Raw genomic sequence first — 15874 nt, forward strand, 5'->3', positions numbered from 1 at the left:
CAAAACCAAAAAAAAAAAAAAAAAAATACTGGCACCACCATTAAAATGGCTGTGTGGTTGTTATTCCGGCTTGATTCCGGCTTGCTTCCGGCTTGCTTCCGGCTTGCTTCCGGCTTCAACACATCGTCCTGATGTCTACAAATACCGCTGTGGTCAAACACTAACTGGCAGGTAATGGTAGCACATCCCCTCCTGCAGGTGGAAGCATGAACTTGACATGATAATCAGCATTGACTTGAATTTGACTTGACTTGATGATCAGAGCTGTTTTCTGAAGTTCTGTCTACTGCCAAGTCAGGTGTGGTTGCAAATCAAACTCATACCAGTAGATGGCTGTATACATTATAACATGAATTGAAATGTTATTCTTGGATATTGCTTACTTACTACCATTAACAAGAACTGTCTTGCAGTCTGTGGGCTTATCCAGGAACTAGTTTTGTGTGGCTAAACTCAGCAGGCATGAATCTCCTCTGTTGCTGGGGCTCCTGGAGTTGACCTCGTGCAAGATAGGTGCATTTACAGATGCTGCATGGCTTCTTCAGTGTACACTCTGCAATGCCAACTGTAACGATTGGTCTGGATCCAATCGGATATCTGGTCTTTACTGAAGGCTTTGAATACTGAGGCTGATAGTAGTCTGATTCTCTGCAACCTCATTAGCCCAGTTATGTTGCCCAGTTGGGACCAAAATAATATCCAATGTAATCCTGCATGGGGCCCATGTAAGCAATGACATGTGGCCGCTTTGGAACCTACGGACATTCCCATATATCCAGTATGTTCTTATTTAGATAGGGTAGAGAGTAATAAAATATATCCAGTATGTTCTTATTTAGATAGGGTAGAGAGTAATAAGATGTGAGGAACCAAACCGCTTTTTGAACACGTCTGAAGTTTAATGACAAACAAGACAAAGCACACTCTACTCCCAGAAACTCTTTACCTACTATATATCCTTCCACCCCCTAGTGACATGTAATTACACATATCTTTTAACATGTAACAAACAATGATCACCATTGCGATGACTTACTTAACACATCCATTACATTGTGAAACGTGACATTTGTTATCATCATGCTACAAAAAAGCATCAAAACAAACTAAAAAAAAAACTCAAAACAGTTCATACTGGTCCTAAAAATAAAGTTTGGCCACTGGAAGCAATAGAGGTGTCCCCGAGAAGGCATTCAACTAACTTCCAGATGTGGACTGAGATAATATTTCTAAAAAATAAAAAAAATAATAAAAATCCCATCAACTCTGCTAAGCTCTATAGGAATGTTGGAGGATATGGATGTTGTAGGCGTCTACTTTAACCAGAGCCCAGAAGTCCTCATAGCTGATAGATTGTCTTCTTCTCACCGCCATCCGTTCCAAAAAAGTGCCCAGTCCCTAAAGGATCCATCACAAAAACAGACGTTAAGGCCTACACCTTCTAAATGTATGTACGTAAATGTAGAGAATGTATTCAGGTTTGGTTAAACCTCTACTGGTTCAGTTATTCATTTCCCAGAGTGACATTACTGTAACAGAAAAATACATCAAAGACATTTATTTTAGTCAAAGGGTGCAAGTTTAGCGGCAGGGGCAAGTGGCAGCTAGCCAGTGTCAATGCAACCTTTTTGTTGAAGAAAAATTCAACTCAGTGCTGCACATCCTCTCCTCCCAAAGGAATATAACACTTGTCAAGTGTCAATTGTCTCCATCTCCTACTCCATCCTCTATTTATCAACTTCCAGAATTTTTGGTCAACGATTCCTGGGACAACAAAACACCGGTTTGAGATGTTCTGAAGTGCACTAAATTTGTGTATGATTAACTTGACACCCTGCATGTAATCTGTGTGGCGTTGAACCAGTGCGGTTCAGCCCTGCACACACCCGTGAACAGCAGATTTGGAGTCGAGTGTCGGATTGGGAGTCGAGCGTGCTAACAATTGAGCTAAAAGCCCAAGCTACTAGTATTCATACCAGCAGCACTCTTTGGGCGTTGTGGTGTGGGGTTTGCCAACATTCCACATGCACAGCTAAGCTAGTGAGTGATGTGACTCTGTAACTCTCGGCCATATTTGTGACTTAAACTCAGAGCAGTGTAGTTGAGAATATCATTACCCTGGATGGATTAGCCAGAGTGTCTATAGCCTTCTCCAGGTCTGTCTTCTGAGAGAGAGAGAGAGAGAGAGAGAGAGAGAGAGAGTGAGAGAGAGAGAGAGAGAGACATTTTAAACAAGGGTGGTATTAGGTAAAACATCCAGATGAACAGAAACAGGCACACTACAGTATGTTACATTAGAACAAATACAGTAGTAAAACCATGCACCAAACATTATACTCCTATTCCTCCAAGGAAACAATGGAATATATTGTATTCTATTATCTTCCATTCTATTAAATGAAGATATGAAAAAAAAAAAAATACTCTTCCAAGACATTTTCCCCCACAATAGCTTGCAACATCTATGCATCTATGCATCTATTCCAGGTCAAATTCTGTGTAATTTGACACACTTTTTTTTTTTGTCTGAGCTGGGAAAGCCTATAGCGGCAGTTTTTCTTTGGCTATATCAAAGGATGTTTGCTACTTACATGTCTGACTGCTGATGCTTCAGACTCCCATGCATGAGGAAAGGTGTAAATGGGCAATGGTGCACTAGGATATTGGTATTGCATCTGGGCTATCCAATCATTTGTCATGATGGGTGGCCAAGAGTCATCCCTCCGCCCCTGATAGAGAGAGAGAGAGAGAGAGAGAGAGAGAGAGAGAGAGATTCATATTAACACTAACACAGAGCCCTGTTTTCCTGGAGGAGGGAGAGCAAAAGAAGAAGAGACAAGAATAAAAGAGCCTCAACGGTGAGAGAGAAACAAGTAAAGAGGCAAAAATAGCTGCTCTATGAATCACACCAAGGCCACTTAAACTGTCATCAGATAATTATCTTGTAGATTATGGTTATGGTTATGTAGCTTAGCAGACACCTTTGTCCAAAGCGACATACAAACAAAAAACATACAATATAGATTAGTAAAAAATAAGACTTACAACCCATATATAGGTTTGTGTATGTCTTCAGGTACAGGTGGTTGGCCTGCCATCACTGATTACGGAGAATTTAAGCTTATCCAAATATGCACAAAAAGGGACTTCACATTGTTTGGTTATGACTCTAATGGCTTGATTGACATTGAGTTGGGCTTTCATTGTTTGCTTGATTATTTAAGATAGTTTATCCAATTTTGAGCATGCTGCCTTTTTCATTTCAGATTTAGTCCACTCTGTCACTCCCTTTATTTTGACTAACTCAATCATGATAGGTAATCCCACTGATGTAACTGATTTATTTTTCATTAGCAAGAAAGCTTAATTCTGCCTTCCTCCTAATGTTTATGTTTATGTTTATGGTTCTATGATTTTGCAGACATTGTTGTCCAGAGTGACTTACAAATAAAAACAATAGCCTACAATAGTTGAAAAACAAATGGTGGTAGGACTATTTGGAAAATAGCAATAGTAAACACTAAATGTCAATGCACTCATTCAATGATCAATAGCTTTATGGAAATAAACAAACACCATACAAACCGTAACTCATAAGAACCACTTGATTAATTAAGTGTATGCTGAACATACATAATGCTGAACATAAAGTGAGTTAAATACACAGTGATGGGCAAAATGTAGTGCATAAATCTACAAGCTACTCTATAAGCTTATTTTATAGGATGACATTTCATACAGATATTCCATTCTCAAGTTCATGAGTACTGTCAGTATGAAAAAAACCTGACTGATTTCTTTCTCAGCAACAAGAAAGCTACAGTGATGGCCGGTGTACTAACAGTACGAATCAGTGAATGCAGCACATGCCTTGGCCTGCCTTCCTTCTAATGTGAGGAAAATACAGTACATGTTTGGGGAGCGTTTAACTGTGCCACAGTTACAGGAAGTGTATAGCTGCATGCTGCCTGTCTGACATTTTGGAAAAGAAACTCCCCCCAGCAATATTTCTCCTTCTCATAATTCATCTTTCTCCTTCTGTGTCTAACCTTTCCTGCCATGCAGATAAGGTATAGCCTGACACTGCACTTATACCCATAGAGGAGTATCTAGTAGACTAATAGTTTAATAGACGTTAAACGTTTTTAAATTGTGATTAGTGGTAGGATACTTGACACAAAACACCTTTTAGCAGACATGCAGTTTCACCCACACTTTTCTCTGCAATCAGTTTATATGTAATTAGCACACTGAAGGGGACAGAGTAGACGAATGGATTTGCACTCTTACTTCACCAAACATACAGTATAACACAACAGGCATATGCCCTACGTAATCTTGTGCTAATTTATCCTATCCAAGTGGGCATTACTGTCAGAGGCCAGTCATTTGACAACAAGCTTAACGATTTAATTTCCCCTTATTCTTGAAGAAATGTGTTTCTGTCTTCTGTGTGATAAGAAAGCTTGATATCATGCAAATAACTCTCACCAGTTGTTGTCCCATGACAGATTCTTTCGGTTTCTTAAAAAGATCAAAGTTCGGATAAGTAGTCCAGCTCAGCTCAAAACATATTTGTTCACCTTCGTCTTGGTTCGTATTTTACTTCAGTGCTGTTGCAGTTTGTCCACGATTCTGAATACGTTCCTCAACAGTGACGCTGCTCAAAGCCTGATATCTCTTTGTGGATAAAATGTGGGGGGGGGGGGGGGGGGGGGGTGATCAGATCATTAATGTAATCCAGAGATGGAAAGTTATAGGCTGGATGCAATAGCCCCCCCCCCTCCTTTTCTCATCCAGCCTCCTCCTCTCAAAACACTTTTTGTTCAGACAACATCAAAGCTTTCTCTCCTCATGTCTGATTTGGCCTGGATTACGACTCATTCTCTCTGCATCTCCAGCTCATTGCCGATGAGACATTGCTCTATACAAAAACACATAAACAAACAGATTACTATGGAATGGAATGCAAATTCTCCATATGACTTCATGTGGCGTAACACCTTATGATTGTAATGTCAGTCAGTTGAAGTACAACAATTCTGCCAAAGCCCATGACAATCCGACTAGAGGAAAGAAGATATAAGCTTCTGGAACTACTGTATAGCCAACACAACATACCCACTTGGGCTACTATACTGTATGCTGCACACACAAAGAGTTCTGCTTGATCATTAAGTCAGAGGTCAGTGTTAAAACACAAACACCTCTTTCCAAACTTAGAAGGCTAAGGCTTGTGCAGCTGACTACCAGGACGAGTGAATCGTAATCATTGTATTTATATAAAATTGTCAAACCTACAACTTTTCGTAATGATATCGACCCAAAGGCCAGTCTTTTGTGTCATATCTATAACTGTATTGAAGGTGATGGAATTTAGAGAATAATGTGCTGCAATTTAGATGTGATGGAATTTAGATGATGGAATTTAGAGAATAATGGTCTCACGGTTACTCCTGAAAGTAAGTGCTTTCTTCTTTAGCTACCTGCGGAACAGATAGCGTGTCATATGTCTATAACAAACACTGTGGGGAGTTTTTGAACCCTGGCATGTCAAAACCAGTTTGCTAAACCCAAGTGAGGAGAATCATGCAAATGCTTAAAATGCATAATAAAATCAAATCCTGGCAAAGAGGTTTGGGGGATGGACAATTACGAAACTTGACAATGAAACAAAACTTAAACGCTCATCTGCCTGACCCTTCATTAGACCCTGGAGCAGTGGTCCTCGAACAGGTGTGCCGTGGAATTTAGTGGAACCTAATGTGATGTTATACAGGTTCATGAAAAGGCGATAGAGTTATGTTAAATGCACCAATGACACTTGAATAAAAAGCTCAATCAACATCATGTGAGCATATGCCTATATCACTGTGGTCTCATGAACACAATGTATAGAGAAACATGTGGGCATGAGAATGAGCATTCCTGTTATTGCCTACATAATAACGTGTGACACACTTTACAATCAGTAACCATACGCCGGTGTGCCTCAGTGTTTTGGTTTGATCTTTGATGTGCCTGAAAGAAGGTGCTTGCTTGATAACTCCAGTGAAATGCTCTCGAAGGCTGTTCTGTTCTGATTTATTCCCCACAAAAGTGGCCTTGTTGGTGATTTTGTTTTAGATGGTAAATAAGTTTGGTTGTTGATCGGCCGCTGTGGGGAAATTCCCCACCTAACAAAAATTCATTAAATGTTTCTCTGGCTACTGCTCATTACTGAGACACTAAGCTTCCTCCTAATCTCTAAAATGCCACTGTGGTCAAACACCAACTGGCAAAGGAAGTGTGCTGATTTGAATTTGACTTGACTTCAGGATCAGAAGTTCACATTTATCATACATCTTATCATTATTGGGAAGGAAAAAAAATCCCACAAGGATAAACAGCTGTTTTCTGAAGTTCCATTAGGGAGCGCTGCCTACTGCAAAGTCAGGTGGGGTTGTAAATCAAAACCATACCACTAGAGGGCAGTATACGTTATAACATATTACTACAATTATGTTTATACAACTTACAGACCTTTGGAAAAGTTTTATGTCTTACTTGAATATGAAGAAGGAAAAAAGAGGTTTTGAGTTTCATTGGTCCATGTTACCAATTAAAGTTTATTAAGTGCAAGTCGTTTCAAGGATGACAGACACCTTAGATGTTGGCCACAGAAAACGAAAACAAAAATATAAAAAAATATAAATACAATGTAAGTGTTCTCATCAGTTCAATAGTGTCTTTGTGATAGTCATCAATAAAAAGTAAGTGTTTTGTATATTTCACTGTGATTCAAGGCCACTGGTGTATTTCAATTATTTGTGACCAGAGAACATGCGGTAATTGGCCTGTCCTGATGAAGGCCCTAGCCGCTACGCGTGGACATTTTTAGGTCCTTGTTGGACAAGTCTAGTTTGTATTAAAGACATTTTAAACTTGTGGAGTGCCTTGGTCGTGGAGAATTTTTTCTCTTTTTTCTTACATAAACTAATTACCTTGGACCAAAGAGCAACCAACAACAATCGATATATCAAAAGAAGGGACTGAGCACGCCACTGACCCTGAATATGTGGTAATTGGATTTGGCAAAGAATGGTACAAAATAATGTGAACCTAAAGGGCTAAATAAGCTTAATGTGAATCACAATTTCTTAGTTTAGGGTAGCGGACACAGGTTCCATTTCCTGTCCCAACATTGTAAGAGGGATCATCAACAACATCTTCTGTGTTCAATAATGAGTTCAATTGACATCTTACAAAGGAAATTAATTCATTTGTCTTCATGAAAACGTCAGCTAAAACTCCTTTTAATTTTCTCTCCAATGTAGTGCTTTACTTTATGAAAATAAATCTCTTTCAGTTCTAAGCCTCAATGTTGTTCTGAATTCCAGTATGTGCTGTACACACTCACAAAGGCACAAAAGGCAACCAACACCATTTTTGTGTGATTCATAAAGCCATGCAGCCATGGCAGGGCCCTCAGTGTGCTAATGGAGTGCGTTTGATATGTTGTTAAGATAAAGGTGCCAAATGAAGATGAGATGCATAAAAAATGTAAAAAAAACCCAAAAACATACGATCATCAGAGCTCGATAAGCATGGCGGTGGTAGTTCCCTATGCCTGAGCGAGGACCGATCTAAAAGAATCCAGTTGGTTCTGGTCTCACAATAACACACATCCACACTTGGAGACTTTTTCATGGCTCAGAAGGCCAAACTGGTTGGTGGCCAGGGTCTGGATGAGGCTCCAGAAGTGCTGGAAGGAGACGTCCTCCCCATCTTTCACCCCCATCTGCTGCAGCATCTCCCCCATGCCTGCTTCTGAGCCTGACGTCTGGGAGGAGACACAACAAAGATAAGGTGAGACGAGATAATCCTTTAATTGTTTTACAATGAAGGAATGTACATTGTTACAGCAGCAAAAGGAAACAAGTGGGCTCTAAAGTTGCTATTTATTTTAAAGATGCTAGGTATAAATCAATAAAACTGAGATAAAATAATAATAATAGAAATAATAATAATAATATCTAGCCCCTGTGACCATTAGCCTGTATGTCTTTGCATAACATTTAATAATTTGGCAGATGCTTTTATCCAAAGTAATGGATATAATGTGACATAATGTGACATAATGCTGACATAGCCTCCCCAACGTTCTACGGTCAGTTATTTTTGCATAATCACCGCTCCGAAGGTATAATGACCGCTGCCAATGGCAACGGGTTCACTCCGCTAGTTGTAGCGGAAGCCACGAAGCAGTAGCCAAGTCATTGCTAAAGACACATTGAGTTAAGTTTCTTTTCTCGTTTTGGCAAGTAGCCGGATAATAAGCGCGATAATGAGAACGCCGGTCATTATCTGAAAATAATTCCCTTCAGGACGAAGCAAAAAAAAAGTTCTGTTCATCCTATCGGGAATTATTTTCTGATAATGACCGGCATTCTATACATTATCCCTTACGTAATGTAATGTGATTACTTTGGGATTACTTTTTATACAACTTGAATTATGCAATTTAATGCAAATTATACAAATTCTTATCTTCCAGTCTTTAATTCAAAGTAATGTGAAGCACTGAATGCATTTTTCCTGACTGGAACGGGTCAATCGATCAACGTCAACGGCTCCTTCATAACTATACCTTAACTATAATCCAATTACACATTTCGTCATTGTAATCTGGTCTGATCTGGGCTGAGTCACTTGATTTTTGTAATCTGATTACATAATCCAGATTACATGTAATTCATTACTATCTATCCAACCCTGGGGTGTCAGTAACTCCTGCTGTGTTTTTGCTGAGATGTTTCCAACAAGGGGGACATTAAGACATTCTCAGACCAAAGCATCAGTACCCAGACATCTTATTTCTCACCACAAATCAGGGACAGGGAAGCCACATCTTACGTCTGCTACAGTTGACTCACCATGGCAACAACAAATGGTCATCATTATGATGAGAGTAAGTCAGACTCAGATGTGGATTGTAAAGGCAGAAGTTTTACTTCACACAATCACAAGCAAATCCAGCAACAAAATGTTATCTAAGTCCAACAGCTGCAGACAAACTTGGACATGCACAGTTCACAGGTACTGTACAGGCAAACCATTACAAACCATGAACCCAAGGCACCCTAAGTCAGGGCACAGAACAGAAGACCAAGAATCACATCTCACCTGTTTCTCCTACAGGTTACAAAAGGGAAACATTTCCATTATTGGCAGCAGTAGGCCTACAGAAGCTCTTTATCTGTCTGTATTTGCTTATGACTGCAATGAACTGGAATCAGATATCTATCGTGAAATTATACACTTCATGTGCTATGACTGCAACTACTTTTCATTTGGAATAGCATGTCTATGCAGACACTGAATTTTAATATTTCTAAGTAAAATCTAGAGGATGAATTCCGAAAGATTCTTTGCATTTCGTCCAGTCAACAGCCAATGAGTTCAACTATTTACATTTACATTTAGCAGACTCTTTTATCCGTATGTCAATTATATTCCAGGACTATTGCCCCAAGACCATCTCGGGGTTAGGTGCCTTGCTCAAGGGCACAACAGTAGAAGCCAGGAATTGAACCTACAACTTTTCAGGCGACTGCATGCTAGCCAGGCTGGGAATTGAGCAGGACCCTGGGAGACCTCCTAATCTTTGCGATAGGTAGATAGATATGAACTTAAGACAAAATCCAAACACATGACTGGAGATAAGACACACACTGTATAAGCAGAACACTAATGGGATTTGAGTGTGGAACGAGTCTGGCACGACTGGTCCAAATGCCCACCCTCTTCACCATCAACTCATTTGAATGTCACTCAGGAATCAGGATGACATCAGAAAAATGTGCAGAAGATGACTGTCACCCCCATCAAAAAAGAGGAATTGTCCGCTCACCTGAGTTTAGTGAACACTTCTTCTTTTTTTGTTCTATACTCACTTTGTCCTGCCCCTGGCCTGAAAGGAAGGTCGGATGTGCACACAACCAAAGGTCTACCAAATTACCCAATCAATTGGTGGCCTTCCCCATATTCAAGGACTTACATAATATAGTTTACCTCTCAATGAGGATTTTTCCATCCATACAGGCTTGAGGCATCCATACATCTTGTAATAACTTGCCAGTATATTTTACACATTTACCACACACTGAGCCATAAGTGCACACATGTTGTAATCTTCGAGACAAACAACTTGATGAGCAGATGAGCAACAGATGAGCATGAAGAGAGAGAGACCAGTCAGTGCCTCACCTATTGTTTGGCCTACTCACCTGGTCGACCAACAAATCCCAAATATGAGGATGTGAAGCAAGGGGCCTGACTAAGAGGGAGTCATAAGAAGGAGCCACACCCAATGAGCCATCTGAATCTGAGGATTACCCCCCCCCCCCCCCCCCCCCCCAACTAACTTACCTTAGCTAGGTTAGGCAGCTGTGAAGAAAGAAGATTTTTAAATTCATCTCTTTTCAGTGTGGAGGCATTGTTGCCAGCTGCAGAGTGAAAGTTTGTCACCAGGGAGTAGAGGGCCTTCTCCAGATCTGAGGACTGAGAGAGAGAGAGAGAGAGAGAGAGAGAGAGAGAGAGAGAGAGAGAGAGAGAGAGAGAGAGAGAGAGAGAGAGAGAGAGAGAGAGAGAGATGTCAATACACTATGTTATTGTAATCTGACAGAGCAGGTTACAGTCTTAAGTTTTAACCTGTGGCAGTGCCACAGGCAGGCGTGCTTGCAAAACAACGTGTACCACTCTCACATAAGGTCTAAAAAAAGAAAAGGTAGGCTATGAGAGACAACTATTCACATAGGCACTAAGTAGAAACAATGTTCATATCAGTATCTCTGGAAATATTACTTTAGCCTACTCATAGAAACATATTTTTTGACGTGACATAGATGTCTCCAACATAAGGCCTCATGGTCTGATTGCATCCTCATTACTCGCGACCCTGTGATGATAGACCTCAACTTTTAGACACGTGTGTTAGTGTCAATGTTGATATGGCCCGAATTAACTCGTCAAAAGCCGATTCTTCAGAACTATTGTTGTCGTTATTAAATGTTTCCTTGCGTCGCCGGATAGGTCTGGACAAAAGGCTGTAAAGAATGCCATGCACGTACAGATAAAAAAGACAGTTAACCATCGAAAAGACAACGGATTACGGATACTGACCTACAGAACTGAGGAAACAGTTTTGAGCGTAAACTGATGAGACCTGTAAGTTTCCTCTCAACTTTTATTGAAAGCACTGAAGATTTACTCACAATCAGCAATGCAAACTAAAACAACTGCCTGACCGACAAAAACGTGCAAAGAGTCCAAAAAGTGGATCATACTGTATCCCTGTTAGTGTTAGCCATACCTGTTCCGCCATTTGGATTTCTTTCCTTGACCCTTTTCTTGTTGTAAGCAGTTTCCTTTCAGCGACGTCTAGTATTAGTTACTCTTCTTGCTCAGCGTTCCATTGCTTCTGTCACACCTTGGCTGTGGTCCCGAATCCTCCCACTCGCTGAAGGAAAAAAACTCCACCTTCCAAGTCAGTCAGACAATGGGGAAAATAACGTTGTATTCTTGTAATTTGATGCTTTGGGACTGTAAATTGTAAAGGGCGGGGAGAGATGTACACAGTTTTATACATCCTATTGCAAATCATTCGTTCGCATTTTCATTCACTTGCAAGTTCAAAGACACCGCAGTATTCCCCGACAGACAGAAAATGGGTGCGTGCGCAACACTCACATCTGGAAGCTTTTACGGCGATGGTTGGAACACGTCGGTTTTACGCAATAGCAAATTTCAAGTCCAGGCTGGTCTGTGTCGTTTCTCTCTATTTATTTTCGAGATTATGCTTACTTTCTGTCACCTCTTGTTCTTCCAAAGGTGAGGTTATATTGGGAGTTGAACTGCGCAACCACACAATAGCGCACAACGGAGTGCAAAGTCTATAATTGTTGGCGCCGAAACAAGGCAGTTGCACTGGAAGTTAATTTAATGTTAAATTGCCTGAAAGCTGTTCTAGTTTGGCATGGGTAAACATACGCTGAACTGGTGCAGCTGCATTCTAGTAAGCCGGATGTGTGACTCACCAGTGCGGTACACATGGCAAGGGCCTGAATAGCTCTCCAAATCGGACAGTAATTAGCCTCACAAAAAAGTGCTCTATGGCTATTCTTTTCATTTTCCAGTTACCCTCAGAAGAACAGACAAACTTGTTGGGGACTTTTCGTGTCACATTAAATCATACCCAGGAACCTACTTTGCATGGTAGGGATGCACTACAACCACCATACTGACATACATACGGCAACAATACAACAAATAAAATAACACACCAACAGCCAAAGGGCCACCATGTTGAGCATTTCACTGAAGCTGTCAATTGGGCAGTAAAAGCTGGCTCATGCGAAGAGGATTTTCTTGTTTTGCACATCATTCTGAAAGACCTGACGGGTGTGGCTGAGACAGCTCAATCCCATGGGAATTGGGTGTGGCGCTGAAACCCCATTTATCTGCAGTCAGTCGGTGAGCATGGATGTTGCGGCGACGTTAGCCATTAGCAATGACTGCATGAAAATGTAATCCACCAATTGGTCCAACGCCAGTTGCATTCTTTCTCATGATGATTCATGCTTATAGTGACAGACATGACATGGTGGACAGACAAGCACATGCACGCATGCACACGCCACAGGCGTGCACTCTCTCTCTCTCTCACACACACACACACACACACACACAGTCTCACACAGACTCACACACACACACACACACACACACACACACACACACAGTCTCACACAGACTCTCACACACACACACACACACACACACACACACACACACACACACACACACACACACACATTGGATAGGATAGGATAGGATAGGTATACTTTATTAATCTCCAAGGGGAAATTGCAGTGTACATAGACACAAATATCACTCAGTCATAGTTTTGTTTTGTTTTTAAGCCAAACAATTCAATTATACACCGTATTGATGCACACAGACAGGTTTGAATGCCCATTCCAAGATCTAGTCATGCATCTGAAATGTCTGAAAACCCTGACAAGTGTCTGATTTCAGTGCTATTACAGTAAAACAACGGTTAGTGAGGTTTGACAGGTTAATGAGGTGACAGCCATTTGAGTTACTTGTATTTAGATGTGCAAAGTTCAACTCAGTCCCATTGTTATCTGTCTTACCACAGGTGTCCTATCAAGTCGAGGCTTGTATCTCAGCATATCCAAGCAACCACTTCTCGTGTTTACATTCCTTTTCAGTGACGCAACAAAGCATTCATTTTTGTCCGCATTGTCTTTGCTCATTCTTTGATATTCTGTGGAGTTGTACGGTTGTCTTCTGTGCAGTGGGTATCAGAGGCCTAAGAAAAGTCACTCGAGCAGCTCATCCAAGTAGCACTTTTCTCTGACCCTGATCAGGAAGTTTCCAGAAAGTGTGTAATATGCACTGCATGCACCAGAACTATAATACTGCACCAAAACGATGACATTCACAGAGGTATACGTCTGATAAGAGAGTTAAGATTCGCTAGCACTAAACAGCAGAGATGCTTGCTGTCAGGGCAGAATCTCAATGACTGACTGTGACTGTGACTGCATGCATGGTGACGCATGGTGACACGCGCTCTGAAGAGATCAGTCCAACACTGGTTGCCTATATTGGTGACTTACTGTCTGGCCTGTACAGCTTGGATGATAATGGAGGTGAGTTTTAAAACGTTTAGTGTTGAAAACAAAAGGTCAGAACTTGCTGTCCTACTTCACTTAGTGGAAAAAAAAGAGAGGATGGTTTCTTACATTTTTTTTTATTTTTGTTATCTGATTCGTCCTCTCGGTTAAGGGACAGGAAATGACCCCTGTGGTCTATAGAAGGCCAGAACTAACAAACAAGCCACAAGTGTGCAGGTTCCGTCAGCATCCAGTGATTACTTACTGTAAAGCAACACTAAAGTGTTTTTTTGTGCCTTAAAATAATGATTCCGAAATCGGCTACAGTATAACCGCATTATGTTCGTTTACCAGATCGGATAGCAGATCTGTAGTTTGATGGAATGGGACTTAAAAAAGCTACAAATTTGACTTGCTTCGATGTCACAATACATCATGCTTTCATAACATCATGCAACATACTCTACCTTGTCTGTGGACATGGTGTTTTTTTCCAGTTAGCCTATTAGCCTGTTTGATTTGCAATGAGCTCAATGAGCATCAAACAGGCTAATAGGCTAACTGGAAAAAACACCATGCCAAGCTCTAGCTTTGGTGAAGGGTATGATGATGTGGGGCTATTTTAATCCCAAAGGCCAAGGGAAACTGATCAGGATGCATAGTATCCTGGATCCACGAAATAGCTGGCCTTCAAAAAATAAAAATCTGCCTTCCTCAATGGAAATTTAACATTGGGGGGCAAATACTTATGCCCACTGTATTTTAAGGAAAATGTACATTTATTTAAGATACATTCTTCATTCACAAAGAACATTGGTGTCCTTAAAGGGACACTTCACCGATTAGCATTAAGCTTTGTATCTTTAGAAAACCAGTTATGTTTTTGAATGGACATGCATCATTCCCTCAGTTTGCCTTGAGATGGGAGAAATACGGATTTCAATGAAACCCATGAATAGGACTTCCTGCTTTCAATTATGTAAAATGATGATTTTTACATCATTGAAAGCAGGAAGTCCAACATTGAAATCCGTATTTCTCCCATCTCAAGGCAAACTGAGGGAACGATGCATGACCATTCAAAAACATGACTGGTTTTCTAAAGATACAAAGCTTAATGCTAATCGGTGAAGTGTCCCTTTAAGGGTTGGATTTTTATTCCTTTTTCAAATTAAGGCATGAAGATCAATTTCCAAAAGATTATTTATATTCCTCTTTTTAGGCAACATTAGCAAGGGGGCAAATACTTTTTCACAGCACTGTATAGCGTGCGTGCGACAGAGAATAACCGACAAAAACGAAGTGTTTAGTGACAGACTAATATTAGTTTGTATATGTAGGCCTATTCTATTGCATGCAAACTAGCTCTGTATTACATTGACTAACTATGTAGTATGTAAAACTATACATTACAATACATACAGTGCAACCGGAACATTTTCAGACCCTCTTTAGTTTTCCACATTTTGTTATGTTTTTTAAGGTGGATTAAGTATATAAAAAAGTCTCATCAGTCTACACATAATACTCCAATACTCCACAAAAAAGCAGGTGTTTGGAGTATTTTGTAAACGTATAATGAGTATATTAAATGGCTCCATCACTGTGGGTATGCCCTTTGGTAAAGAGAAAACCCATCCCCTCAATGAGAATACTGTGGCTTCAGCATGGGGCCGTACACTTTCAGCTGGGCTGCCAACATGCATGTTTGCTGTGCGATTTTAGGGCTGGCTTTTTTTCTTATCAAAGGTAGTTTTTCATATTTGTATTTTAAGTGTTTCATATGACCAATACATTGACACACTTTTAAAATCATTCAAATGTGCTATATCATATGACATCTTAAAGAATTAATTTATTTTTACATAGAAACATAATTTGTGAAAATCATTTGTGACCCATTATCAATAACTATTGGGGCATCATTTGTGGATGTTGTCTCTTTTTTTTTTTTTCTTACAGCAAACCTTTCGTCGCTTCTGACTCAAACTCCAGGGACCGTAGAGGTGGCAGACGGCAGCAATGTGACCCTTACCTGTAACCACTATGAAGTGCTAACCTACTGCCATGCCATCACCTGGGTAAAGGTAGAGCCAGTGAAGGGTGAGGTGAGAACTGGAACCCGTATCAAAGACGTCTCAAACAAACAGAAGGAGACGTGTACAGCGACACTTACCGATGTCTCCAGTGAG

At 40.4% G+C, this 15874-nt stretch overlaps 1 protein-coding gene and 2 long non-coding RNA genes across 3 annotated transcripts; 1 reads left to right on the top strand and 2 right to left on the bottom strand.

The window, feature by feature from the left end:
• Window positions 1–884: 884 nt before the first annotated feature.
• On the bottom strand, window positions 885–4679 carry LOC134072749 (uncharacterized). Its single transcript, XR_009937198.1, has 4 exons — window positions 4492–4679; window positions 2592–2729; window positions 2118–2165; window positions 885–1398 (listed from the first exon to the last, which is right to left on the bottom strand). It is a non-coding gene; the product is annotated as an uncharacterized LOC134072749 (long non-coding RNA).
• Window positions 4680–6588: 1909 nt separating this feature from the next.
• s100v2 (S100 calcium binding protein V2) lies at window positions 6589–11513 on the bottom strand. Its single transcript, XM_062529822.1, has 3 exons — window positions 11354–11513; window positions 10411–10542; window positions 6589–7822 (listed from the first exon to the last, which is right to left on the bottom strand). The coding sequence occupies exons 1-3, from the start codon at window positions 11363–11365 to the stop codon at window positions 7652–7654; spliced, it is 315 nt and encodes a 104-aa protein (XP_062385806.1). The 5' UTR covers window positions 11366–11513; the 3' UTR covers window positions 6589–7651.
• Window positions 11514–11693: 180 nt separating this feature from the next.
• On the top strand, window positions 11694–15816 carry LOC134072936 (uncharacterized). The gene is made up of 3 exons (XR_009937229.1): window positions 11694–11711; window positions 12177–12255; window positions 15645–15816. It is a non-coding gene; the product is annotated as an uncharacterized LOC134072936 (long non-coding RNA).
• The last annotated feature ends 58 nt before the right edge of the window (window positions 15817–15874 follow it).

The sequence above is a fragment of the Sardina pilchardus genome, chromosome 24 (genome assembly GCF_963854185.1).
Source record: "Sardina pilchardus chromosome 24, fSarPil1.1, whole genome shotgun sequence".
NCBI classification, from domain to species: domain Eukaryota; kingdom Metazoa; phylum Chordata; class Actinopteri; order Clupeiformes; family Clupeidae; genus Sardina; species Sardina pilchardus.

Coding starts and splice junctions, on each gene's coding strand:
- s100v2 (XM_062529822.1), bottom strand. Junction 7,823..10,410: donor AGCTGCCTAACCTAGCTAAG/GTAAGTTAGTTG, acceptor GTCTCCTCCCAG/ACGTCAGGCTCAGAAGCAGG.